The sequence below is a fragment of the Macaca nemestrina genome, chromosome 10, assembly GCF_043159975.1.
Source record: "Macaca nemestrina isolate mMacNem1 chromosome 10, mMacNem.hap1, whole genome shotgun sequence".
Taxonomy (NCBI): Eukaryota; Metazoa; Chordata; class Mammalia; order Primates; family Cercopithecidae; genus Macaca; species Macaca nemestrina.
The window spans coordinates 78,284,632-78,312,340 of record NC_092134.1 but is presented as its reverse complement, the minus strand read 5'-3'; the positions used below and the strand labels follow the sequence as shown (position 1 = coordinate 78,312,340).

General features: G+C 36.0%; 1 protein-coding gene and 1 pseudogene across 1 annotated transcript; one reads left to right on the top strand and one right to left on the bottom strand.

Annotated features, from left to right (window-relative positions):
* Nucleotides 1–601: 601 nt before the first annotated feature.
* On the bottom strand, nucleotides 602–2,091 carry LOC105474205 (heat shock factor protein 2 pseudogene; annotated as a pseudogene).
* A 4,175-nt stretch (nucleotides 2,092–6,266) lies between these two features.
* Nucleotides 6,267–8,426, top strand: LOC105474206 (olfactory receptor 9K2). Its single transcript, XM_011728688.2, has one exon. It carries the CDS (start codon nucleotides 7,043–7,045, stop codon nucleotides 8,048–8,050), a length of 1,008 nt encoding a protein of 335 aa, XP_011726990.1. The 5' UTR covers nucleotides 6,267–7,042; the 3' UTR covers nucleotides 8,051–8,426.
* Nucleotides 8,427–27,709: the final 19,283 nt, after the last annotated feature.

The following is a 27,709-nucleotide window of genomic DNA, read 5'->3' as shown; positions in this document are numbered from 1 at the left end:
TAGTCTATTCTCACACTGCTATAAAGACATATCTGAGACTGGGTAATTTATAAAGAAAGAGGTTTAATTGACTCACAGTTCTGTATGGTTGGAGAGGCATCAGGAAACTACAATCATGGTGGAAGGTAAAGGGGAAGCAAGTACCTTCTTCACAAGGCGGCAGGAGAGAGAGAGAGAGAGTGAGGGGGAAACTGCCACAGACTTTTAAACCATCAGATCTTGTGAGAAGTCACTCACTATCACAGGAACAGCATGGGGGAAACCACCCCATGATCCAATCACTCCCACCACTTCCCTCCCTTGACACACAAAGATTACAATTTGAGATGACATTTGAGTGGGGACACAGAGCTAAACCATATCAGCAACACACATGTATGTGTGTGTGTGTGTGTGTGTGTGTGCACGCGTGCATGTAGGCTTGTCGTGTATGGCCTTTATTGTGTTGAGGTATAGGTATATTTCTTCTCCACATATTTTTTGAGAGTTTTTTATTATATTATTAAAAGATGTTTGATTTTGTCAAATGTTTTTTTTTCTGCATCTATCGAGATGATCATATGGTTTATGTTCTTCATTATGTTAATATAGTATACCATATTTATAGATTTTTGTTTGCATGTTTGCACTGTAGGATAAATTTCACTTGATCAACTTCTATGGATTTATCTACAGAGGACATAACTTCTGGTGATGCTGTTGTACTCACCTGTTCAACAGAAGAAGCAGGGGTCCCATCGAGGAATGCAAGAAGTGGAAAGGCAGTGTACTGGATAAGCTGCTCATCTGGCTTGGATTTAGATTTTCTTCCCTCTTCCCAACTGGCTGAACTACATTGTTCTTGTAGTTTCTAATCCTTTTTTCTCAGAGTCAACCAGGAGACCTGGGTCTATGCTAAATTGTCTTCCTGATAGCACGACTTGGAAGTCCTCTAAACTGCAATCAATACTGTTAAGATAATCCAACAACTCAACCTTTCCCAAAAGACTGATGTTATCATTCAAAATGGAATCCATCATGGTCACTGGGTCTTCTGAGGTCAGACTGGATGAGCCATTTAGTAGACAGCACTAGACATGAGAGGGTTGCTCTCATCACTGCCTGAACTTAGGGATTCGCTGGCTGGTTCACTCTGCTCTCCACTCTGAATGGCAGGTGCATACTCATCTTCATTGTCATCTTCAACGGTGACAATATCAGGGTACTGGGTACAATTGGAGGGACCATATATAACATCCTGGATATATATATATATATGATATAATATATGGATATGATATAATATCCCAGTTTCTGGAATAACTGGGATATCTTCTTCATTTGCATTATCATCAGTAACATTGTAAATAATGATGTCATCTGAAATCATCTCCCTTGGCTTTAAAACTTCAGTCCTACTGTGTGGAACTTTATGATGGTAATTATCAGTTGGTTCTTTGATTATGTGCTGAAACAGATTCTTCTTTTGGGCTCCATTAGTGTTTAAAGTAGAGGCCTTTTATGTTTTAAACTCACAAGTTGGTTATTTTGAACCTGTGTAACAATAAACTGGACAATCTTTCGAATAACTTGTTGCTGTTGTGCATGCTTTGCTTGTGATTCTGACACCTCCTTTCAAAGGGACTCATTCTCACTTTTTAATTCAGAAAGCCTGTACTCAACAGTTTCCTGTTTTATTTGAACCTTCTGAGCACTACTTATAATTTTTTAAAAAAATTTTCCTGACGAATTTTTATTTTCTTCTGGTTTTGAAGATGAAACCTTCCTTTTAATGTTCTCCAACAAGTCATCCTGTCCTTGTTTGAAATAAGGATGCTGAAATTCTACAGGACCATCTCTTTCCTGCTTTACAATTCCAGAGTCGATATGTACTGCTTTACGGAAACCATACATATTCAGTTGCCTCACAAAGTTTGCCATGTTATTGTGCTTGAAATATTTGGGAAGAATTTCCTTTGCAAATCATTGCTCATCCAAGACCAGAAAACTTTGGCCATTCTGCTTCCAGGTGATGATCTCGTTAGTGTGGGTTTCCTCCACAAGCGTCCACATCTTGCTGAGGAAAGCCGGCACGTTCGAACTCTGCTTCATTGTTAACGCAGCACAGGGATTCCAAACTCTACACCCAAACGCTGTGGTAGCGTCGGCGGCAGCGACCGGAATCATTTATTAAAGATTCAGTTGTTGGACCAACTGGATGTCATTGCTTTAGAAAGGTGAGTAACTGTCATCCAGGATATAATCTGTGCTCTTCGTTAGCAACAAATATATGAAGCAATTACAGGTCGAAGTACAAGGGTTCAAAATGGGAATGTCAGCCACCACTGTAAAACCTATCAACTCACTCTCAACTTTTTTTTTGCTGGATGCCTGCATGACATTTGTCCCTGCTGAATGAATATTCTTACTGCTCAACAGAGGGATAATTTTACTAGGGGAACACAACAATTGATAAAATGAGCTCTAAATTCAGTCTCTTTACTGAACACATTCATTTTGCTGAACCAACAGGTTAAAAAAAAAAGCTTTGTATTCTCTTGGGTAAATTATTCTTATTAGCAACAGATATTAATAGAAGGAGTATAGCAGTAACCTAGAACATTTTCCAGAAACCCTTCTAATACTTCCATGACTCATTGTAAATATTAATGAACAACCACAGCAATTAATCACAGGCAGGACCACAGGGTCTCGGATCCTTCAACGGTGAAGTTTGTGTCACCCTACCAGCAAACAACTTCAAGATATTGAGGCTGATGTTCAGACAAAAGGTAATATGGAGTAAATAAATATCAATATTGCCTTTAACTAGCTGCATATATGACGACTTTATGAGCCATCATTATTTTCTCCTCTTTCCATCCATTCCCCTTTTCTTCCTATTTTACATATATGCATTTATAGCAGTTAAAGAGTTATCAAAGACAAATTATGATTTTTTTGCTGATATAGAACAGTTCTTTAAATTATTTTGAACTATATACAGTGACTGATGAGAAGTTACCAACTTAATACATAACACCTGAGTAAACAACTTTAAAGCGATTAAAATTACAATATAAACCCAACTTTAGATCCAGTTAATCATTTGGCCTTTACTTGATGGATTAGAAGGAATTTGTTGGATTTTGCCCATATCATGGTCATGCTATTCTATCTTTTCTTATCAATTACTATTGAGAAAATATAGTTAAAAAGTCACCAAGGAGAGATTTGGGTGAATGGAATTCTGAAAGTAAATATGAAATTAACTTTATGACTAGGACCCAAAATTTTCCTACAAATTGCATGATGAACCACAACATTTCCTTTCATATCTATTTCTACTTGCTTATCAAAAACTGTGCTATAATGATAAATTGAAAATGCTTCTTTTTCAATGAAGAAATTAAAATTAAAAGATCCTTGTAGTTTTTCCTAAAGAATGTCTCATATGTACTTTAAGTCCTCTTAGGCTTTTAAAAAAAATCTAGAGTCTCTGAGGTCTTCACGGATCTTGCTTCTAGATCCTAGAGGTCTTATTAATTAATCAACTTGTTTTCTTCTCTCCCAGAGGTACTGTCTCCCAGAAGACAAAGGAAATCTCAATACTGCAATTATATGAAAAAGTTATAGCAAAACCAAAGCCCTCATGGATAACTGCTGTTGATATTTTGGCAGTATTCAGAAATGCCAAAGAGCTCAAGACCTCTACTTGCATATCCATGGCAATCTGTCCTCTTGCCTTGAAAGAGTCCAAGCTTCTGAGAATGCAGGATAGATAATATCCTATGGATTGATTTCTCAGGTTCACTTTGCATAACTATAGACTATAGTTCCTGGAATTACTTCAGTTTTGGCAGAACATGATTTGAAAAATTCACCTTGACTCTCTTATAAAAAGGACTATGAAATTTTTTAGGAAATCAACTACCAAAAAAAGGACTGTTTTTAAAATAGAGCAATGAGGCACATAAGCCACATTTATCTATAGGAAGAATCTAAAACTGTAATAATAAATGTGCATTTGTGGGGAATGATTCATTTTATTTCAAAGTAATGATTTTTCAGTACTTATAATTATGACAGTCATTAATTAACTGTGTTTATCCTTTCTAGAATTAAAACAATAAACAGAGGAAAACATTGGAACTCTGCTGCTTCATTATTAACAGAGTCTGACAAGTTACTAAACAATACAAGGTAAAAGTAACTTTTAAAACATGTAAGTTTTTGAAAAATAAGTCACAAACTGACTACTTGTTCTTGGCTTCTCCGGGAAGAACTCTCTTTTCCAGTAAAAAAGGTAATCAGCAATGCATTTATTAACATTTATAATGTTTATAACAGTTAATGATATAAATTTATTTTAATAAATTTGTTTTTTATTCTTCTCTGATTCTACATGCTCATTATCATTCAGCTTTTTTCTATGTAATAAATATGTACTGAATTATTGTAATTCACTAGATTCAGAACATTATGTTGACAATACACAGCAAACAAGCTGAGTTTGATGTTAAGGATATTATTTTCAAGAGAGGAAAATTAACATTTAATAATAATATTAAATTATAATGTTGGAATGAGTTTGATAAGAATAAATCTTAGAAATTAAAATAATCTGCTTTGCCTCTAGATGAGAATAAAACAAAGATAAATGATATATATTATTTTTCAAAAAATGATTTTTCATGCTTACTTCAGTCAGCTTTCTTTCACTTCTTAAATATCTTACACCTTTCCAGACCGTAAGTGCAATCTAATGCAAGCTCTTACTACTTTTTAATTATTTACATATCTAATTTTTGATAAAATGGGTGAATATTTTATTTTCAACATTTAATACAGTCTTAAATAATGATAACATCTTATGCAACTTTTCTCTTAATAATCTTTTTTCTCAGGCAAAATATTCCATTTCTCCAAGATTTCTTTATCTCTCTAAACTTTCAACAGATTGATTCTTCCCCTCAACTGAGAATGTTTTGTCCAAAAACGAATGTATGTATTATTAATTTTCAACCTAATAAGCATTATTTGGTATGAATAGTGGGACTGAGCACTGAAGATTATAATGAAAATAATGGCTAACATTTACTGAATACTTACTTTACCATAAATGGTGCTAAGTGATTTATGTACATATGTCATTTTCTATTCCCAAGAAAACTTTGAGGACTCTTATTTCCGCTTCATATATGAGAATACAGTAGCACAGAGAGAGAGCATAAGTAACTTGTCCAAGGTCCCATTTAGAAAGTGAGTGAAGCAGAACTGGAACCTAGATTTATTTAAACCTAAAACCTGTACTAACCACTGCAGTATTAAATAGATAGTTTTTATGTTTTTCTCTGTTTCTGCATGATCATTATCATTCAACTTTTATCTATAATAAATATGTATTGATTAATTACCATTTACCAGACACATAATGTTATGCTAACAATATATGGAGAACAAATTGAATTTTGTCTTAAGTAAGCTATTGTCAAGTGAAAAATAATTAATATGTAATCTCAATATTAAAATATGGTGATAGTTGGTCTCTTCAATTGTCTTTGGATGAGATGTTTTGACCCAGGTTGAAGAATTAGAGATTTTATTTGGAAATATGAAATTTTAACTAAACTCTAAAGTGCAAGCAGAATTAAGGTAGGGGAACAGGAAGGGTCCTTTATTAAAAGCTGATATAGTACAGTGATTAATCATTAATGATGATTAAAAGCATGGATTCTGAAGCCAGTTTTCTTGGCTTCAAATCTTGATTCTCACTCTAGTAAGTGAATTTCAGCAGACTTCATTTCTCTATACCTCAATTTCCTCATCTGTAAACTTGGGAATATAATAATACCCACCTCATGTTATTATTGTATGGATTAAATGAGCTACTATGAAAGCATTTAGAAAAGTGTCTGGCACATGAAAAGTGCCATGTACATATTTGTTATTATTGTTGCCTAGACAGAATCATGCACAGAAGGCCCTTAGGACAAAGAAAGAGTGCTTGTATTGTTAACATATGAAGTTAAAAAATCTATTTGAGCAGTAATGAGTTAATAATGGCTACAAAAGTTGTATTCGGGGCAAACAAAAGTGTAATCAACAATGCCCCCATATGTATCCTTTGCAGTACTAATTTCTAAAGTAACTCCTTTATCTGGAGAGGAGTTCTACTGTAGATCTCTATTTAAAGAACTGCAAGTCACATGGACACATAGAGGGGAAAAACACACTGGAACCTTTTGGAGAGTGGAGGGTGGGAGGAGGGAGAGGATCAGGAAAAATAACTAATGGGTGCTGGGCTTAATACTTCAGTGATTAAATGATCTGTACAGCAAAACCCCATGACACAAATGTACCTATGTGACAAACCTGCACTTGCACCCCTGAACTTAAAATAGAAGTTAAAACAAAGATCTCCAAGTCTTGGGATCAAGAAATGAAAGGAAGTTTTCTTTATGAAAGTGCTTTGATGGCCCATCTGGGACAGAAATTTTTGAATGTGAGTACTAATAATTTGTGCTTGGTTGTGCACACCTTTTATCTTAGCGGGTACATAACTTCCATCAGAATCCAGTTTCCATGACTCGTGAAAGGTAATTGCACTTCACAAGTAGTTTTTTTCTTTTTTTTTTTTTTTTTAACTCAGTCACTTCCTTTATATTCGTTGGTACTCCAAATTAAGTCCCTGTTTTCCTAAACTTGACTACTAAAACCCCAAATATCTCCCAACCCAAACTACCTAATGTGCTTCCCAAAGTCATTTATTAAATTGGTTATGCTCTCTTCCAGTCAGTGCTTCATGATGTTGAAGTTATTATGTGACTCATGAGTGGGAAATGTATAGAGAAGTGACACTTGGAAATGTGAAAGGCATTTGGGTAGAAAGGCATTGTATTAGATGCAGAGGCAAAAAACCTACCTCTACCACTTAAAGAATTAAGAAATACAACTAATCTTTGGTTTCAACAGCAATTGGTTGGCTTTAAGTCACCGTATACTTATGAGGCTAAAATTAAAATAGCTTTGCAAATCTTAATATCATAAGAGATTATTTGTAATGCTAGGATCCAAACCAAGAGTTCATTTGTATATTTTGCCCTGTGCCTCTCAACAGGTTTCTACCATGGGTGACAGGGGAGCAAGCAATCACTCAGAAATGACTGACTTCATTCTTGCAGGCTTCAGGGTCCGCCCAGAGCTCCACATTCTCCTCTTCCTGCTATTTCTGTTTGTTTATGCCATGATCCTTCTAGGGAATGTTGGGATGATGGCCATTATTATGACTGATCCTCGGCTGAACACACCAATGTATTTCTTCCTAGGCAATCTCTCCTTCATTGATCTTTTCTATTCATCTGTTATTGCACCCAAGGCTATAATCAACTTCTGGTCTGAAAGCAAGTCTATCTCCTTTGCAGGCTGTGTGGCCCAGCTCTTTCTCTTTGCCCTCTTCATTGTGACTGAGGGATTTCTCCTGGCGGCCATGGCTTATGACCGCTTTATTGCCATCTGCAACCCTCTGCTCTACTCTGTTCAAATGTCAACACGTCTCTGTACTCAGTTGGTGGCTGGTTCCTATTTCTGTGGCTGCATTAGCTCAGTCATTCAGACCAGCATGACATTTACTTTATCTTTTTGTGCTTCTCGGGCTGTTGACCACTTTTACTGTGATTCTCGCCCGCTTCAGAGACTATCTTGTTCTGATCTCTTTATCCATAGAATGATATCTTTTTCCCTGTCATGTATTATTATCTTGCCTACTATCATAGTCATTACTGTATCTTATATGTATATTGTGTCCACAGTTCTAAAGATACACTCTACTGAGGGACGTAAGAAGGCCTTCTCCACCTGCAGCTCTCACCTGGGAGTTGTGAGTGTGCTGTATGGTGCTGTCTTTTTTATGTATCTCACTCCTGACAGATTTCCTGAGCTGAGTAAAGTGGCATCCTTATGTTACTCCCTAGTCACTCCCATGTTGAATCCTTTGATTTATTCTCTGAGGAACAAAGATGTCCAAGAGGCTCTAAAAAAACTTCTAGAGAAGAAAAATATTAGTCTTTGATTATTTCTCTTGCACTGATTGTATTGTGTCTATTTATTTAATATACCTGTGGTCATTAATAAAAGTTACTCTCCTGAATGTCATAAAAATACTTTTAGTAGATTTTTTCATGTGATGTACTCTTTCCATATTTTACTTTTTACCCCCCAAGACATCATTAATTCTGAAAATCTTGGATATTGGAGCTATCCTGGACATGAGGGAAGTATTTTTATGATAAACCCTCTTACTGGTCTTCAACATTTTATTTCACAGAATTTATATCTATTGATTCTTGTGGCATAATGTAGAACAATATTTTTTATTTTGTTATAGTGCTTCAGCAAAATTTTGTCTGGTGTTTGTCTTTGGGATTGCCCATCCTTCCTACACACAATCATGGGTAGTTGACAAAGATGCCCAGATTATTTTTAAATAAAATATGTCTTTAATTTTGTAGCTAGTTTCATTAGCATGCTAAATGTGTATTAAGTTTTCACCTTGATCAAATATTTTATGTGAGCTACATAGAAAGGAAGTGCTAATAATAAGACACAAACTCTAAGTAATCTTTATACATTAATTTGGAAAACTTTATGCTTCATTATTGTGGAGTGCTCTAAGGTACTGCTAGGTGCTGGGTCCCAGTGCAAAGAACTAAAATAGGAAATAGAGATCTTCAAACATTTTGAGCAATCATTCCCTCGATTTTGATTTTCATGATTTTTTCTTGTGTTAATAATTGCTAAGGAATAATTAATAAAGGTATAGAATCAGGGAAGTCATCAAAACAGATTATGATCCAAAATTTACTTATTGATGCCTTTTCATATAGGTGTATATTTGATTAACTTTATTGAATATCTGTATAATATGTTCTGGCCTTATGGTGGGCTCGGGGATAAATAACCTCATTCTTTTGGAAGTTTAAAAGTTAGTGCAATATTCAAATCCTTAGGCATAAAACCAAAATCCAGACATTTTGCCAAAGGTACTCAAAGAGATCACAAAGTGGGGTGCCCTAAAGAAGGTGGTTGGTAATCAGAGAAACCCTTCTTGGGCTACATGAAACGTTGATCAAAGGGGGATTAGATTGAAGTCAGGAAACCTGCTACAGTGGTTTATAATATTGATGTGGGTTTAAAGGTATGCCGACATTAGTGAACAAAAGCAGATTTTTAAAACTGCAGGTAAATGAAGAGAATGTACAAAAGAAGGTATGTCACCCCATTTTTGAAATTGAGTGTGTGTGTGGTCATGGTACAAACAGATAAAAAGTATAGGAGCTCTCAGAAAACCTGAAATAAAGGGGGAAGTTTCTTGCCTTGATGAACATGTATAAAAAACCTACAGTGAACATTATATTAAATGACAGGAAACTAGAAGGTTTCTTGCTATTATCAGGAAAAATGCAAAGATGCCTTCTGTCACCACGTCTTTTCAATATTTTAATGAACGTGCTAGCTAATGCAACAAGAAAAGAAAAGGAAATGAAAGTGTTATGAACTGAATGGTATTCCCTCAAAATTCATGCAGTGAAGCCCTAAACCCTAGTACTTCAGAATATGACTTTAATTAGTGATAGGGTCTTCAAAGATTTAATTGAGTTAAAATAAGGCTTTAGGATAAGTCCTAATTCAATATCATTTGTGTCCCTATAGAAAGAGGAGATTAGGGCACACAGAGGGACATGAGGGATGCATGTGCACAGAACATCAACCATGTGAAGAATCAACAAGAGGGCAGCCATCTGCAAGCTGAGGAAAGAGGGCTTAGAGAAAACCAACTCTGCTAAAACCTTGATCTTGGACTTCTAGCCTCCATCACTAAGAAAATTAATTTATGTTGTTTAAGAAGCCAGTCTGTGGTGTTTTATTATATGATCTCCAGCAAATTCATACGAATAGGTCTATAAATTAGAAAAGAAGAGAAAACATTCCTTGTTTGTAGATAATATGATTATCTATGTAGAAAATTAAAAATAATAAAAAACCACCCTTCTGAAACTAATAAGTGGTTATACCAAAGTTGCTGAATATAAGGTTAATATACAAATGCCAATTTCTTTTCTACATACCAGCAATGAATATTTGGATTTTAAAATTAAGAACAGAATTCTGTAGGCGACATAAGCAAGAAGGCAGTATAGGAATTTCTAGCCCTGGTTCCCTCACAGAAACACTGATTTAACAATGAACCAAAATACCTTGATGAGAATTCCAGAATGCACTTAAGAAGTTGCAGTACCCCCAGGCAACCGCAAAGCCAAGGAAAGCTACAATGACATGGGTAAGAAGAGAAATTTCACTTTGTCCACATCAGCTACTCTACCAAGCTGGCACAGCTCTGCACTAGGACAGCACCCTGCATCATGACTTCTCCCTTGGGAACAAAGATAACAGTGGAGAATCCAAGCCAGAATCCAATATTCTAGCTTTTCAGAGGGCTGCAGGAAGGACTAATTTCTGTCATTCTCCACTAAGAGCACTGATGGAACTAGCATAGTTTTAATGCCTGGGGGCTTCTGAGAACAAAGGAGAGTGTGTATATGGGGTGGGAGTGGAGGTGGTTTGCTGTAGCTAGCATGGTTAGGCAGAATCAGAAAAAGCCACATAACTTGAGCCTTCTACCTCAGAGGCAAGGAGAGTGGCAGAGTGTACATCTGGTTGTAGGCTTTTTGGAAGGCTGCTTTAAGGAATGGAATCAGTTTTGCCTGACTAAGGATGCTGATGAGGAGCAGCATACTTTGGATACCTGGTGACCACTGAAATCAAGGCAAGACAGTACTAGAGAAAAAGAAACTAGTAATTGGTTCTGAGAAACTGCATGAACAGGTTCAGAGAAGTCACATTTTCCCCCAAAAGTTTTCACATATCCCTGGAATTTCTAGCAGGGCTGATTGGGGAGGGTCTCTTATACAAAGCCAGTTTGTAAAGGCTGGTAGCGGTGGCTGTTTTTTCAAATGTGTGGGTTCCAGCATAAAGTTATGAGACACATGACACATATGAGACATATAAGACACATGAAGAAAGCGATAAGCAAAGAAACAAGGCTCAAAATAGGAACAAAATAAATCTTCAGTGACAACTCTAAAGATTTAGAGATATATAAAGAATTGGAGATATATAAATTATCTGAAAAGAGTTCAAAATAGCTATCATAAAAATGCTCCATGACTAAAGAAAACTATGCATGAACAAAATTAGAATATTAAAAAAGATATAAAATATAAAAAGGACCAAAAAAAATTTTTAGAGCTGAAGAATATAATACTTGAACTAAAATTTACTAGAGTTTTACAGGCGACTTTACAGAGTAGAAGAAAATCAACAACTTGAAGAAAGGCCATGTGAAATTATTCAGTAAGAGTAACAGCAACAAACAATAATAAACAGTAAAGAAAACCTAAAACACATCATCAAGTGAAAGAATATATAAATTATTAAGATTCTAGAAGGAAAAAAGAGAAGAAGCAAAAAGCTTATTTAAAGAAATAGTGGTGGAAAACTGCCCAATTCTGGGGAGGGAAATGAACATCTAGGTACAAGAATCCCAATGGACTCCAAGTAGGATGATCCCAAAGAAATCCACACAGATAAATATTATAATTAAATTTTCAAAAGTTGAGGTCAAAGAGGATCTTGAGAGCAGCAAAAGAAAAGCAACTAATCACTTAACAGGAAATCTTCATAAAACCGTCAGTGTATTTCTCAGCCAAAACCTTGCAGACTAGAAGAAAATAAGATGATACAATTCAAAGTATTGGAAGAAAAAAGCACCAATTAAGAATACCATACATGGCAAAATATTTTTGAAAAATGAAGAATTAAAAACTTTATCAGACTAACAAAAGTGAGAGAGTTCATCATCAACACAACTGCCTTTAAAAATACTGAAGTTCTTCAAATTGAAATGAAAGTACATTAAACCGCAGCATGAAAGCATATGAAAGTATAAAGCTTGCTAGTAAAGGTAAATATGTAGAAAACACATAACACTTTGATATTGTAATGGCGATGCACAAATAATTTTTATTCTGGTATAAAAGTTAAAAGACAAGAGTATAAAAATATGTTAATGGATACACAATATTAAAAAATGTAAGTCATGATGTCCGTAACATAAGGTGTGTGTGTGGGAGGGAAGAGTGAAAAGTGTGAAGTACAATAAACATAATCCAGCATATAAACAGAACCAAAGACAAGAGCCACATGATTATCTCAATTGATGCAGAAAAGGCTTTTGACAAAATTCAACAGCCCTTCATGCTAAAAACGCTCAATAAATTCGGTATTGATGGAACGTACCTCAAAATAATAAGAGCTATTTATGACAAACCCACAGCCAATATCATACTGAATGGGCAAAAACTGGAAAAATTCCCTTTGAAAACTGGCACAAGACAGGGATGCCCTCTCTCACCACTCCTATTCAACATAGTGTTGGAAGTTCTGGCTAGGGCAATCAGGCAAGAGAAAGAAATCAAGGGTATTCAGTTAGGAAAAGAAGTCAAATTGTCCCTGTTTGCAGATGACATGATTGTATATTTAGAAAACCCCATTGTCTCAGCCCAAAATCTCCTTAAGCTGATAAGCAACTTCAGCAAAGTCTCAGGATACAAAATTAATGTGCAAAAATCACAAGCATTCTTATACACCAGTAACAGACAAACAGAGAGCCAAATCAGGAATGAACTTCCATTCACAATTGCTTCAAAGAGAATCAAATACCTAGGAATCCAACTTACAAGGGATGTAAAGGACCTCTTCAAGGAGAACTACAAACCACTGCTCAGTGAAATAAAAGAGGACACAAACAAATGGAAGAACATACCATGCTCATGGATAGGAAGAATCAATATCGTGAAAATGGCCATACTGCCCAAGGTAATTTATAGATTCAATGCCATCCCCATCAAGCTACCAATGAGTTTCTTCACAGAATTGGAAAAAACTGCTTTAAAGTTCATATGGAACCAAAAAAGAGCCCGCATCTCCAAGACAATCCTAAGTCAAAAGAACAAAGCTGGAGGCATCACGCTACCTGACTTCAAACTATACTACAAGGCTACAGTAACCAAAACAGCATGGTACTGGTACCAAAACAGAGATATAGACCAATGGAACAGAACAGAGTCCTCAGAAATAATACCACACATCTACAGCCATCTGATCTTTGATAAACCTGAGAGAAACAAGAAATGGGGAAAGGATTCCCTATTTAATAAATGGTGCTGGGAAAATTGGCTAGCCATAAGTAGAAAGCTGAAACTCAATCCTTTCCTTACTCCTTATACGAAAATTAATTCAAGATGGATTAGAGACTTAAATGTTAGACCTAATACCATAAAAACCCTAGAGGAAAACCTAGGTAGTACCATTCAGGACATAGGCATGGGCAAAGACTTCATGTCTAAAACACCAAAAGCAATGGCAGCAAAAGCCAAAATTGACAAATGGGATCTCATTAAACTAAAGAGCTTCTGCACAGCAAAAGAAACTACCATCAGAGTGAACAGGCAACCTACAGAATGGGAGAAAATTTTTGCAATCTACTCATCTGACAAAGGGCTAATATCCAGAACCTACAAAGAACTCAAACAAATTTACAAGAAAAAAACAAACAACCCCATCAAAAAGTGGGCAAAGGATATGAACAGACATTTCTCAAAAGAAGACATTCATACAGCCAACAGACACATGAAAAAATGCTCATCATCACTGGCCATCAGAGAAATGCAAATCAAAACCACAATGAGATACCATCTCACACCAGTTAGAATGGTGATCATTAAAAAGTCAGGAAACAACAGGTTTTGGAGAGGATGTGGAGAAATAGGAACACTTTTACACTGTTGGTGGGATTGTAAACTAGTTCAACCATTATGGAAAACAGTATGGCGTTTCCTCAAGGATCTAGAACTAGATGTACCATATGACCCAGCCATCCCATTACTGGGGATATACCCAAAGGATTATAAATCATGCTGCTATAAAGACACATGCACACGTATGTTTATTGCGGCACTATTCACAATAGCAAAGACTTGGAATCAACCCAAAAGTCCATCAGTGACAGACTGGATTAAGAAAATGTGGCACATATACACCATGGAATACTATGCAGCCATAAAAAAGGATGAGTTTGTGTCCTTTGTAGGGACATGGATGCAGCTGGAAACCATCATTCTTAGCAAACTATCACAAGAACACAAAACCAAACACCGCATGTTCTCACTCATAGGTGGGAACTGAACAATGAGATCACTTGGACTCGGGAAGGGGGACATCACACACTGGGGCCTATCATGGGGAGGGGGGAGGGGGGAAGGATTGCAGTGGGAGTTATACCTGATGTAAATGACGAGTTGATGGGTGCTGACGAGTTGATGGGTGCAGCACAGCAACATGGCACAAGTATACATATGTAACAAACCTGCACGTTAGGCACATGTACCCTGGAACTTAAAGTATAATAATAATAATAATTAATTAATTAATTAATTAAAAAAATAGAAAAGTGTGGAGTATTTGTATATGATTGAAATTAAGTGGTTATCAGCTAAAAATAGATTGTTGTAATTGTAAGATATCTTATGTAAACCCATCCCCCCCACGCCTGCCACTGGTAGCTATGCCTGCAGGCAAAGGCTGCTAGAACTTTAAGCCTAGCGATCCCCCTTCTGTGTGAACACAGGTGGTGGGTACAGCTTCCCGCTGTCCTGTGAAGCACCTGGATGGCATCGTGGGTGACCCACTCACTCCTGCCACTGGTAGCCAGGCAGGCAACACGTGCTAGAGTTTCCAGCCCAGTGATCCCTCTTCTACCTGAACTCAGCCAGCAAGTTCAGCCTCCCACTGTCCTGGGAAACACCCAGACAGCCAGACACGTGACCCCACCCACCTTTTCTGCTGGTAGCCAGACAGGCAATACAAGCTAAATCTTCCAGCCCAGCATTCCTGCTTCTATGTGAACTCAGCCAGAGGGTGCAGCCCCTGTTGTCTTGGGAAGCACTCAGATGGCAGGGCGGGTGACACCTGCTGCTGGCAATGCCTGCTAGACTCCACACACCCCTGCCTCTTGTAGCCAGGCAAGACATGTCTGCTATAGCTTTTAGCCCAGCAGTTACACTTCTGCTTGAATTTACCAAGGGGTGCAGCCTCCTATTGCCTTGGAAACACCTGGATGGCAGGGCAGGCAATTCCACCCACTCCTTTTTCTCATAATCAGATGCACCATGCTTGCTAGAGCTTCCAGCCCAGTGGTCTTGCTTCTGCCTAAACTCTGTGGGCAGGCACAACCCTGTGTTCCCCTGGAAAGCACTTGGACTGTGAATTAGGGCTGACCTGGCAAGGATGTGGCCTGCCTGCTAACTGAAGTCCCTCCATGAAGAAACCCAATGGACTAGATCACCCAACAGAAAAAAACATGGACATGGAGACAATAACTGGAGGGGGCTCTTTCAAGACCCAGGAGCAGACTAGAATCAAAGCCAGTCAACTGAACCCAGCTTATACTACAATCAAACTCCCAAGGGCATCAAATAAGATAAAAGGAAAAAAAAAAACCTAAGCACATCCTAAGGAAAGCAGCTTCAAATACTGAAGGAATATCTGCTCACACAGATGAGGAAAAAAAGAAAAACAGCACAAGAACTCTGGAAGCTTAAAATGCCAGAGTAGATTTCTTACCTCCAAATGACTGCAGTAGTTCCCTAGAAATGGTTCTTAATCAGTCTGAAATGGCGAAATGGCAGAAATAGAATTCAGAATATAGATAGGAATGAAGACCATCAACATTGAGGAGAAAGTCAAAACCCAATCCAAGGAAGCTAAGGAATACAATAAAAAGATATGGGACATAAAAGATGAAATGGCCATTTTAAGAAAGAACCAAACTGATCTAATAGAGCTCAAAAACCCACTCAAGAATTTCATAATACAGTCACAAGTGTTATCAGCAGAATAGACCAAACCGAGGAAAGAATCTCCGAGCTCGAAGACTGGTTCTCCAAAGTAACTCAGTCAGGCAAGAATAAATAAAAAAAAAAAAATAAAGAAGAATGAAGAAAATCTTGGAGAAATATGGGATTATGTAAAGGGACCAAATCTGTGACTCACTGGCATCCTTGAAAGAGAGAGAGAGATAAATCAAGCAACTTGGAAAACATATTGAGGAAATCAGCCATAAACATTTTTTCAATCTCACCAAAGAAGTGAACATTCAAATCCAGGAAATGCAGAGAACTCTTGTGAGATGCTATACAAGAAGACCATTCCCACAATACATAGTCATCAGATTCTTCAAGGTAGAAATGACAGAAAAATGTTAAAGGCAAGTAGAGAAAAGGTGCAGGTCACTTACAAAGGGAACATCATCAGGCTAACAGCAGACCCTTCATGAGAAACCCTACAAAACAGAAAAAATTGAGGGCATATATTAAACTTTTTAAAATAATTGTTTAACTTTTATTTTAAGTTCAGCGGTACATGTGCAAGTTTTGTAGGTAAACTTGTATCATGGGGGTTTGTTGTACAGATTATTTCATCACCCAGGTATTAAGCCCAGTACCTATAAATTATTTTTCCTAATCCTCTCTCTTCTCCCATCCTTTACCCTACAATAACCACCAGGGTGTGTTGTTCCCCTCTATGTGTCCGTGTGTTCTCATCATTTAGTTCTCACTTATAAGTGAGAACATGCAGTATTTGATTTTCTGTTCCTGGATTAGTTTGTTAAGAATAATGGCCTCCAGCTCCATCCATGTTCCTGAAAAAGATATTATTTTATTCCTTTTTATGGCTGCATAGTATTCCATGGTGTATATGTACCACATTTTCTTTATCCAGTCTACCACTGATGGGCATTTAGGTTGATTCCTGTCTTTGCCGTTGTGAATAGTGTGGCAATGAACATACATGTGCATGTGTCTTTATAATAGAATGATTTATATTCCTTTGGGATTATACCCAGTAATGGGATTGCTGGATAAAATTACATTTCTGCCTCTAGGGCTTCGAGGAATCACCACACTGTCTTTCACACTGGTTGAACTAACTTATACTCCCACCAACAGTGTATAAGTGTTCTTTTTCTCCACACCCTCATCAGCATCTGTTAGTTTTTTACTTTTTAAAAATAACCATTCTGTCTGGTGTGAGATGATATCTCATTGTGGTTTTGATTTGCATTTCTCTAATGATTAGTGATGTTGAGTTTTTTTTAATATTATTGTTGGCAGCATGTATGTTTTCTTTTGCAAAGTGTCGGTTCATGTCCTATGTCCACTTTTTAATGAGGTTGTCTTTTTCTTGTAAATTGTTTAAGTTCCTGTAGATGCTGCTTATTAGACCTTTGTCAGATGCTATTTTGAAAAAATGTTCTCCCATTTTGTATGTTGTATTTTCACTCTGTTGACAGTTTCTTTTTCTGTGCAGAAGCGTTTTAGTTTAACTAGATTCCATTTGTCAATTTTTGTCTTTGTTGCAATTGCTTTTGGTGTCTTTGCCATAAAATCTTTGCCTATTTCTACATCCAGAATAGTATTGCCTAGATTATCTTCCATGGTTTTTATAGTTTTGGGTTTTACATTCAAGACTTTACTCCATCTTGAGTTAATTTTTTTATTAAAGAAAGAAATTACAACTAAGAATTTAACATCCAGCCAAACTAAGCTTCCTAAATGAAGGAGAAATAAGATCCTTTTCAGACAAACAAATCCTAAGGGAATTTGTTACCACCAGACCTTCCTTACAAGAGATTTAAGAGAGTGCTAAATTGTAAATGAAATACCATTACTGGGCACCATAGAAGCACACCTGTGTTTGTAGACCACTGACACTACAAAGTAACCACACAACCAAGCCTGCGTAATAACCAGCTAAAACCATGATGACAGGATGAAACCATGCAATCAATCCTAACCTTGAATGTAAATGGGCTAAATGCCCCACTTAAAAGGTACAGAGTGGCATGTTGGATGAAGAAGCAAGGCTCAACTGTATGCTGTCTTCAGGAGACCCATTTCACTTGCAATGACACATATAGGTCCAAAGTAAAGGGATGGAGAAAAAATCTACCAAGCAAGTGGAAAACAGAAACAACAACAACAACAACAGCAACAACACCAACAAACAGGAGTTGCTATTCTATTCTAATTTCAGACAAAACAGATTTTAAACCAACAGCAATCAAAAAAGAAAAAAGAAGGGCATGACATAATAGTAAAGAATTCAATTCAGCAAGAAGACCTAACTATCTCACACACACACACACATATATATATACAAAATACAGGAGCACCTAGATTTATAAAGCTAAGTTCTTAGAGACCTATGAAGAGACTTAGATAACAACACAATAAAAGTGGGAGACTTCAAAACCCCACTGACAATATTACACTGATCATTGAGGCAGAAAAATAACAAAGATATCCAGGACCTAAAATCAACAATTGACCAAATGGGTCTAAGAGGCATCTACAGAACTCTCCACCCCAAAATAACACAATATACATTCTTCTCATCTGCACAGGGCACATACTTTAAAATAGACCAGACCAAACTAGAAAACCTAGAAGAAATGGATAAATCCAAAAGAATTGAAATCATACCAACCACTTTCAGACTGCAGCATAGTAAAAATAGAAATCAGTACTTAAAAATTGCTCAAAACCATACAACTACATGGAAATTAAACAACCTGCTTTTGAATGATTTGAGTAAACAATGAAATTAAGGCAGAAATCAAGAAATTATTTGAAACGAATGAAAACAAAGTTACAATGTACCAGAATCTCTGGAATACAGCTAAAGCAGTGTTAAGGGAAATTTATAGTGCTAAATGCTTACATTAAGAAGTAAGAAAGATCTCAAATTAACGACCTAACATCACACTTGGAGAAATTAGAAAAAACAGGAGCAAACCAATCCCAAAGCTAACAAGAAGCAACAAATAACCAAAATCAGAGCTGAACTGAAGGAAATTGAGATGTGAAAACCCTACAAAAGATCAACAAATCCAATAATTTCTTTCTTGAAAGGACAATTAAGATCGATAGATCACTAGCTAGACTAACAAAGGAAAAAAGAGATGATCCGAATGAACACGATTAGAAATGACAAAGGGGACATTACCACTACCCCCTCAAAAATATAAAAAACCCTCAGAGACTACTATGAACACTTCTATGCATACAAACTAGAAAACCTAGAAGAAATGGATAAATTTTTGGAAACAGACGACCTCCTAAGATTGAACCAGGAAGAAATTGAATCACTGACAGTCCAATAATGAGTTCTGAAATTGAACCAGCAATAAAAAATCCTACCAACCAGAAAAGCCCAGGACCAGACAGATTCACAGCTGAATTCTATTAGATGTATAAAGAAGTGCTGGTACCATTTCTCCTGAAACTATTTCAAAAATGGAGGAAGAGGGACTCCTCCCTAACTCATTCTGTGAGGCCAGCATTATTCTGATACCCAAACCTGCAGAGGAACAACAACAACAACAACAAACTTAGGCTAGTATCCTTGATGAATATACATGCAAAAATCCTCAATAAAATACTAGCAAACTGAATCCAGCAGCACATCAAAAAGCTAATTCCTGCAATCTTGTAGGCTCTATCCCTGGGATGCAAGGTTGGTTCAACATATGCAAGTCAATAAATGTGATTCACCACATAAACAGAACTTAAAATAAAAACCACATGAACATCTAAATAGATGCAGAAAGGACTTTCAATAAAATTCAACAATCTTTCATGTTAAAAACCCTCAACAAACTAGGCAGTGAAGGAACTTATCTCGAAACAATAAGAGCCATCTATGGCAAACCCATCATAGCCAACATCATACTGAATGCACAAAAGCTGGAAGCCTTCCCCTTGAGAACCAAAACAAGACAAGGATGCCCATGCTCACCATTCCTATTCAACATAGCACTGGAAGAAATAATAGGCATCCAAATAGGAAGAGAGGAAATCAAACTGTTTGTGTTGGCAGATGACATGTTTCTAAACCTAGAAAATCTCAGTTTGCCCAAAAGCTCCTTAAGCTGAAAAACAACTTCAGAAAAGTTTCAGAATGAAAAAAATCAATGTACAAAAATCGGTATCATTTTAATACACTAACAGTATTCAAGTTGAGAGCCAAATCATGAATGCAATCCCATTCACAATAGCCACAAAAGGAATAAAATACCTAGGAATACAGCTAACCAGGGAGGCGAATAATCTCTATCACAAGGATTACAAACACTGCTGAAAGAAATCAGAGATGACACAAACAAATGGAAAAAAATTACATGTGCATGGATAGGAAGAATCAATATTGTTAAAATGCCCATACTTACCAAAGCAATTTACAGATTCAATGCTATCTATATCAAACTACCAATGATATTCTTCTCAGAATCAGAAAAAACTAATTTAAAATTCATATGGAACCAAAAAAGAGTTCAAATAGCCAAGGCAATATTAAGCAAAAGTAACAAAGTTGGAAACATCAGGTTATTCAATTTCAAACTATATTACAAGGCTACAGTAACCAAAGCAGCATGGTTCTAGTACAAAGACAGACACACAGACCAATGTAACAGAATAGAGAGCCCAGGAATAAAGCCATATGCCCACAACCATCTGATCTTTGGCAAAATAAGCAATATCAAGCAATGGGAAAAGGGCTCCCTATTCAGTAAATGATGCTGGGATAACTGGCTAGCCATATGCACAAGACTGAAGCTGGACTCCTTTCTTACACCATCTACAAAAATAAATTCAAGATGGATTAAAGACTTAATCATAAAACCTAAAATTACAAAAATCCTGGAAAATGAAAATAACCTAGAGAATATCATTCTGGACATAGGCCCTGGCAATGATTTCATTACAAAAATGTCAAAAGCAATTGCAACAAAATAAAAAATTGACAAGTGGGACCTAATCAAAGTAGAGAGCTTCTGTACAGCAAAAGAAACTGTCAACAGAGTACACAGACAACCTGCAGAATAGGAGAAAATATTTGCAAACTATGTGTCTGACAAAGTTCTAATATCCAGCATCTATAAGGAACTTAAACAAATTAACAAGCAAAAACCAAATAACTCCATTAAAAAGTGAGTAAAAGACATGAAGAGACACTTTTCAAAAGAAGACATACACATAGCCAATAAGCTTATGAAAAAATGCTCAACACTACTAAACATTAGAGAAATACAAATCAAAACCACGATGAGATCCCATCTTATACCAGTCCAAATGTCTACTACTAAAAAGTCAAAAAATAGATGCTGGAGAGGTTGTGGGGAAAAGGGAAGGCTTATACATTGCTGATGAGAATGTAAATTAGTTCAGCCATCATGGAAAACAGTGTGGCAATTTCCCAAAGACCTTAGAAGCATCATTTGACCAAATAAATAAATAGAAATATATAAAAAATAAAAACCATAAAAATTCCTTTCCTTTACATATTAATATTGGTAAGAAAAAAGAAACTAATATATATGACCAGATTAAAAAATAAATAGAACTTTTAGAAACAAAAATAGTTAAAAGCTTAATATTAAAACAAAGTTTAATTTAAAATTGAAAACTTAAATACAGATGAAGGAAAATTGGAAGAAAGAATTAGGATACTGGAAAAAAAAAAACAGCAAAAAGAGACAGAGATAGACCGATAGTGTTAGAGAGTCTGCAATATGTCAAGTGGAAATGAGGGAATTAAAAAAAGAGAGTATGGGTTGGTAAAATGATGCTGAACGGAATGTATACTACAAAAAGTGTACCATAGTGAAAACGCACAATACCAAAGACAAAGAGAAGCAACCAGAAGGAAAAACAAAATAAAGATAAGTTTAGTAAAGGAAAACTTAGACTGATGGCTGATTTCCCAAAGGCAACGTGTGAGTCAGAAAACAGTAGTGTGATAACCTCAATGCTCTGAGACAAATAGCTTCACATCTAATATTGTATATCTGGTGTAGGGGAAAACATTTAATATTGGTTAAAAAAAAAAAAAGGCTTTCAAATAAATCCTGGGAAACCTTATGAGCAAGCATCATTTGCCAATGCAGCTTTAAACATACATGTAGCAGGAGGGATGATTATCCTCAAAAGAATATATGAGCTCAAGAATAAATATTCTGTTAAAATGTTAAGCATTTGATGAATATGTAATATAATTCATACATATGTATACACACATATATATGCATAAACTTTGCAGAACCATAGGGCGTTTCTCAATTTTAGAAGATAATAACAAATCATTTTGTTCCTATCTTCATCATATTATATGCCACATTGATTCATATCCTTGCCAATAGCTGGTAGCAATCATACTTTAGAATTTTTTATACAATTGTGGTCACGATATTGCATCATCTCATTATGGACTTATTTTTGCATTTCTCTGATTAAATCAAGTACCCTTTCGGCATCTATTGAGATAATACAATCAGCTTTATCTCTTTTTCTGTTAATGTGGTGAATTATATTAATTGGTTTTCTAATATTAAACAAACTTTACATTTCTGAGCTATAATAAACTTTTTCATAATGCACTATGCTTTTTATGTTTTAAATCCTGCTTTAACATAATAGAAAAGGTTCGAAAATATATTTTTTTTCCTTAAAAGTGAGGATCTTGTTGTTGTGAAGTAAATGGTGTGATCCAGGATGTGCAGAACTGCTCAGGATTTCTGGGTATTTATGGCTCCAGAAGGAAACCCTGTACTCAACTGTAGTTTGCTGCCATCTGGTGGCTGTTGTCTACGGCCATGAAATCTAAAGATTCTGGGTACTGTGAAGAATGGAACTTCCAGGACAATGGTAAGAAATCAAACCATTTCCAAGAAACCTGATTTTCATCCCCACCATATTACCCTGAACAAAGGAGATTGGTTGAAAATAAGTGGAATTATGCGAGCCACCCTCTAACTCCTTGTTTCCCAAGATAAAGTTGTCTGGCACTGTGGCCTTGTTTTCCCTCCCCTCCTTTTGTTCTTTTCCCTCACTGAAAATAGTTCTGTAAGATTTCATCCCAGTTCCAGAAAAGGGATGAAGAGAAAATGGAAAATATTTGCCAGTAACATTATATCTGAACTTGTCTTATTCTGAGGTGCATTTTCATGGAGTTTCACTGGACTTCATTTATAATTGTGTATATGTTCATCATCAACACAGAACATTATTTATTGTCCTCATAATAAGCATGGCACAGTTTGGACTCAAGCTTGTATTAATTACATCATTAAAAGATGAAGTTTTTTTCTTTTTATTCTAAAGAGGAGATTGTATAACATTGAAATTTTCTACTCCTGAAGGTTTGTAAAACCTGACAAGAGATGCCATCTGAACAAGTGTTTATTATGGGAAGAGTTTTGAGGAATGATTTATTGCTTTAGTGGTTAACAGAAAGTGTGCTAATCAAAATATTTAACAGCTGTTCAGTAATTGATATATACAAATGCATATATATCAATACATAAATCAATAACAAAAAGCCCCTTTTATGGTCTTAGTAAACTGCTTAATGAGTGATAAAATTTTTAGCAAATCTATTGATTTTTACAAATTATTGGGGGAATCTTTGGATTTACATGTTACCATGAAATGCTGTCTGAGCCACAGTTTGATGTGAAAGGTCTAGACTAGACCAAACCATTACAAAAGTTGTCCCATTAAATTAAAAGTTATCACATGATGTGGTGTTCAAAAGAATTTTTTCAGCAAAATTTTCATAGTGCTAAATTCTCTTCAAATTTCTGATAACTATTATCAACATTTGAAGTTTTCTGACTCCTTTAATGCTCTGATATTTTTATATTCAATAACTCTGTTATTCAAGAAGACAAAATCATTTTACCATTGACATATTTAATTAGATGATTTAAATTTATTGTTTGTTTTATTTTCTTTCTTTTTCTTTTTCTTTTCTTTTCTTTTTTTTTTGAGACACTATCTGGCTCTATCGCCCAGGTTAAAGTGCAGAGGCACGATCTTGGCCCACTTCAAACTCCACCTCCCGGAGTCGAGCAATTCTCATGTCTCAGTCTCCCGAGTAGCTGGGATTGCAGGCATGTACCACCTCACCTGGCTAAATTTTGTATTTTTAGTAGAGACTAGGTTTCGCCATGTTGGCCAAGCTGGTATGAAGCTTGTGGCCTCAAGCCATCCGCCTGCCTTGGCCTCCCAAAGTGTTGGGATTACAGGCATGAGCCACCAGACCCAGCTTGTTTGTTTACTTTTTATTCAAAAAAGTATGCAAATGTTTAATAGACAGAGTTTGAGAGAACTTAAAAGTTCACTAAAAATTTTTTACTGTTGTCTAAATGAATTTTTTGCCTTCAAATTTTAATGTTTAATTATTTTATTATCAAATTAATGATCATAGTTTTTATGTACTTTATGTTGGTAATTTTATTTATTGTATATAAAAATAACAAAATAAAGTTCTTTCTTTTGCAATGAAAGTGTACTAGTCAAACTTCTCCAGAAAAGCAGAAACAACAGGATATGTATAAATGAAGACATTTATCATGAACAATTGGCTTATTCAAATCCCTATAAGGTTGTCCTGAAAATATTTATTATTAAAACCAGCTTTTTAACATCAAATATAAATTTTGATATGGTATTTTAGGTATCATTCTTTCCAAATTAGTGAAATTCACAAAACTAAATGATCTTCTAAATCCCAAATTTTACATTTTAGATAAGTTATTTAAATTTTTAAGGTAAAAAAATTTGTGTGATAATAAGTATTTTTCTAAACCAGATTATCTTTTTAGTAGATACACATTTTAACCAATTTGGAACATAGCTAGATTACAAAAATATTTCTCAGTACCATTATTTTTGTCATAGATCCCATTGAAATTTTACCAGTTGACCTGACAATTCTCTTGACAGAAAAAAAAAAAATGCTTTCTTCTCTTATATGCTTTTCTCTCTAGTTCAGCATCTCACCCAGTATCACATGTTGCATTTGTCATACCTCTCTAATCTCTTTCAATATGAAACTGTTTCTCACTCTTTCTTTATCTTTCACATCTTTGACCTTTTGAAATGTCTGTTCATTTTAGTTTATTATTTCCTGTTGAACTAGGTTCAGGTTCTGTGTTTGGGGCAGGAATGCCATGGGAGTGTTGCTTCTTTTATTAGTCCATAATATCAGGAGGCTCGCCATGGTGATGATTTGTCGCCTTACTGACCATGTTAACTTTTATTATTTTGTTAAGATGATGTCTTCCAGGTTTCTCCACTGGATAGATAATTAATAAGTATTATTTAGTGTTTAATAAGAGTAATTAATAACTACTTCGTTGAGAGACATTTTAAACTATGTAATAGTCTCTTTCTTATCACACTTTCGTCCGTTATCTTTAGCCCATGCATGACTCAAATGAATCAGTTATTACTTTGAAGGTTGCCAAGGGCTAATTTTCTTATTCCATCATTTCTTCTATATCAATTACTTTACATTTTATGGTAAGGTTGCATTCCATTCATTCATTCATTCACAGATAGATAAAACACGGAGTGTAGAATAGTAATTGTTGAATATAAGCGACAGGACAGACCTATTGTCTTGTTCCTGATCATAGGGAAAATGATGCAGTCTTTCACCACTGAGGATGATACCCCTATAGATTTTTCATAGATGCCCCTTATCACACTGAAGAACATTCCGGAGAGCTATTATCAGGAATGAATGATTGGTTTTGTGAAATGCTTTTTTGTGCATCTAGTGGGATGATTATAGTTGTTTTTTCCTTTCTTCTTCTCCTTTTTTTTTTTTTTTTGAGAAGGAGTTTCGCTCTTGTTGCCCAGGCTGGAGTGCAATGGTGCGATCTTGGCTCACCTCAACCTCCGCCTCCTGGGTTCAAGCAATTCTCCTGCCTCAACTACTCCTGAGTAGCTGGGAATATGGGCATGTGCCACCATGCCTGGCTAATTTTTTGTATTTTTAGTAGAGACGGGGTTTCACCGTGTTAGCCAGGATGGTCTCTGATCTCCCGACCTCGGGTGATCCACCTGCCTCAGACTCCCAAAGTGCTGAGATTACAAGCGTGAGCCACCATGCCCATGGTTTTTCCTTTTATAAATATTGTTAATATAGTAAATTAAATTGATTTATTTTTGAATATTAATCCAGCTTTGCGTTCCTAGGATAAACCTTATGTGGTCATAGTGTATTATCCTTTCAATGTTTTGTTGGATTGAAATTACTAAAATTTTGTTGAGGAATTATGTTCACAGAAGATACTGGCCTGTAGTTTTCTTTTTCTGTTCTGTTTCCACTTGGTTTATTATCAACATTACATTGGCTACATAGAATAAGTTGAGAATATCCCCTCATTTAAAATGTTCTAGGAAAGTTTTCATAGAATAGAATGGTTTCACTTAAATGTTCAGTAACATTCACCAGTGATCAAAGTGGGCCAGGTGGTTTCTTTGTGGGAAAGTTTTAAACTATAATTTCAATTTTTAAAAATGCTATCAATGAAATAAACTAAGGCAATCATTGGACTTACCACATTTGTTTCTTACCTTTGTGGAGTTACTGTTCTTTATTGTATGCTGTCTAGTGTCTTGTGGAATATATATACACATATGTGTGTGTGTGTTTCTGTGTTATATATCATATATATTTATATACATATCCTATATGTATCTATCGATCTATTACACAAAAAGGAACGGAAAGAGAAAGAGGGAAAAGGAGGAGAGGTGAGAGAGCAAGAGTAAGAGAAAGGCAGAGAGACAGAAAGACAGACAGAGATTGAAATTCTCTCTTTTGTTGTTGTTGATTTACTCAGGAAACTAAATCTGTTTTCTATTACTTCATCTTGGCCAGAATCAGAAGTCTAGTCACAACTCTTTTATTTTCCCATCAAATTAAACTTCTTTTCTAATCTTCCCAAATAGCAGGAAAGGAGGTATTTTCTGTTAGGACCTCCTAGCTTATTATTACTATTGTTATTATTAATTCAACCAGAGACTCTCACAGGTATGATCAGTATCATAAACCCATTGTTTCTCAGCCTGGTGTGGTGTCTCTTGCCTGTAATCCCAGTGCTTTGGGAGACCGAGGCTGTGGATCACTTGAGGCCAGGAGTTCCAGACCAGCCTGGCCAACATGGTGAAACCCTGTCTCTACTAAAAATACAACAATCAGCCAGCAGTGATGGTGCATGCCTGTAGTCCCAGCTACTCGGGACGTGAGAAGGGCTAATCACCTGAGGTCAAGAGTTCCAGACCAGCCTGGCCAACATGGTGAAACCCTGTCTCTACTAAAAATACAACAATCAGCCAGGAGTGGTGGTGCATGCCTGTAGTCCCAGCTACTTGGGAGGTGAGAAGGGCTAATCACCTGAGGTCAAGAGTTCAAGACCAGCCTGGCCTACATGGTAAAACCCTGTCTCTACTAAAGATACAAAAATTAGCTGGACATGGTGGCACACACCAATACTCCCAGCTACTCGAGAAGCTGAGGCAGGAGAATCTCGAATCCAGGAGGCAGAGGTTGCAGTGAGCCAAGATCACGCCACTGCACTCCAGCTTGGGTGACAGAGTGAGACTCTGTCTCAAAAAATAATTATAATTTTAAAAAAAAACAACAACAATAAACCCACTGTTTCTCATTGAACATTCAAGAGTTACTGATGGAAGTT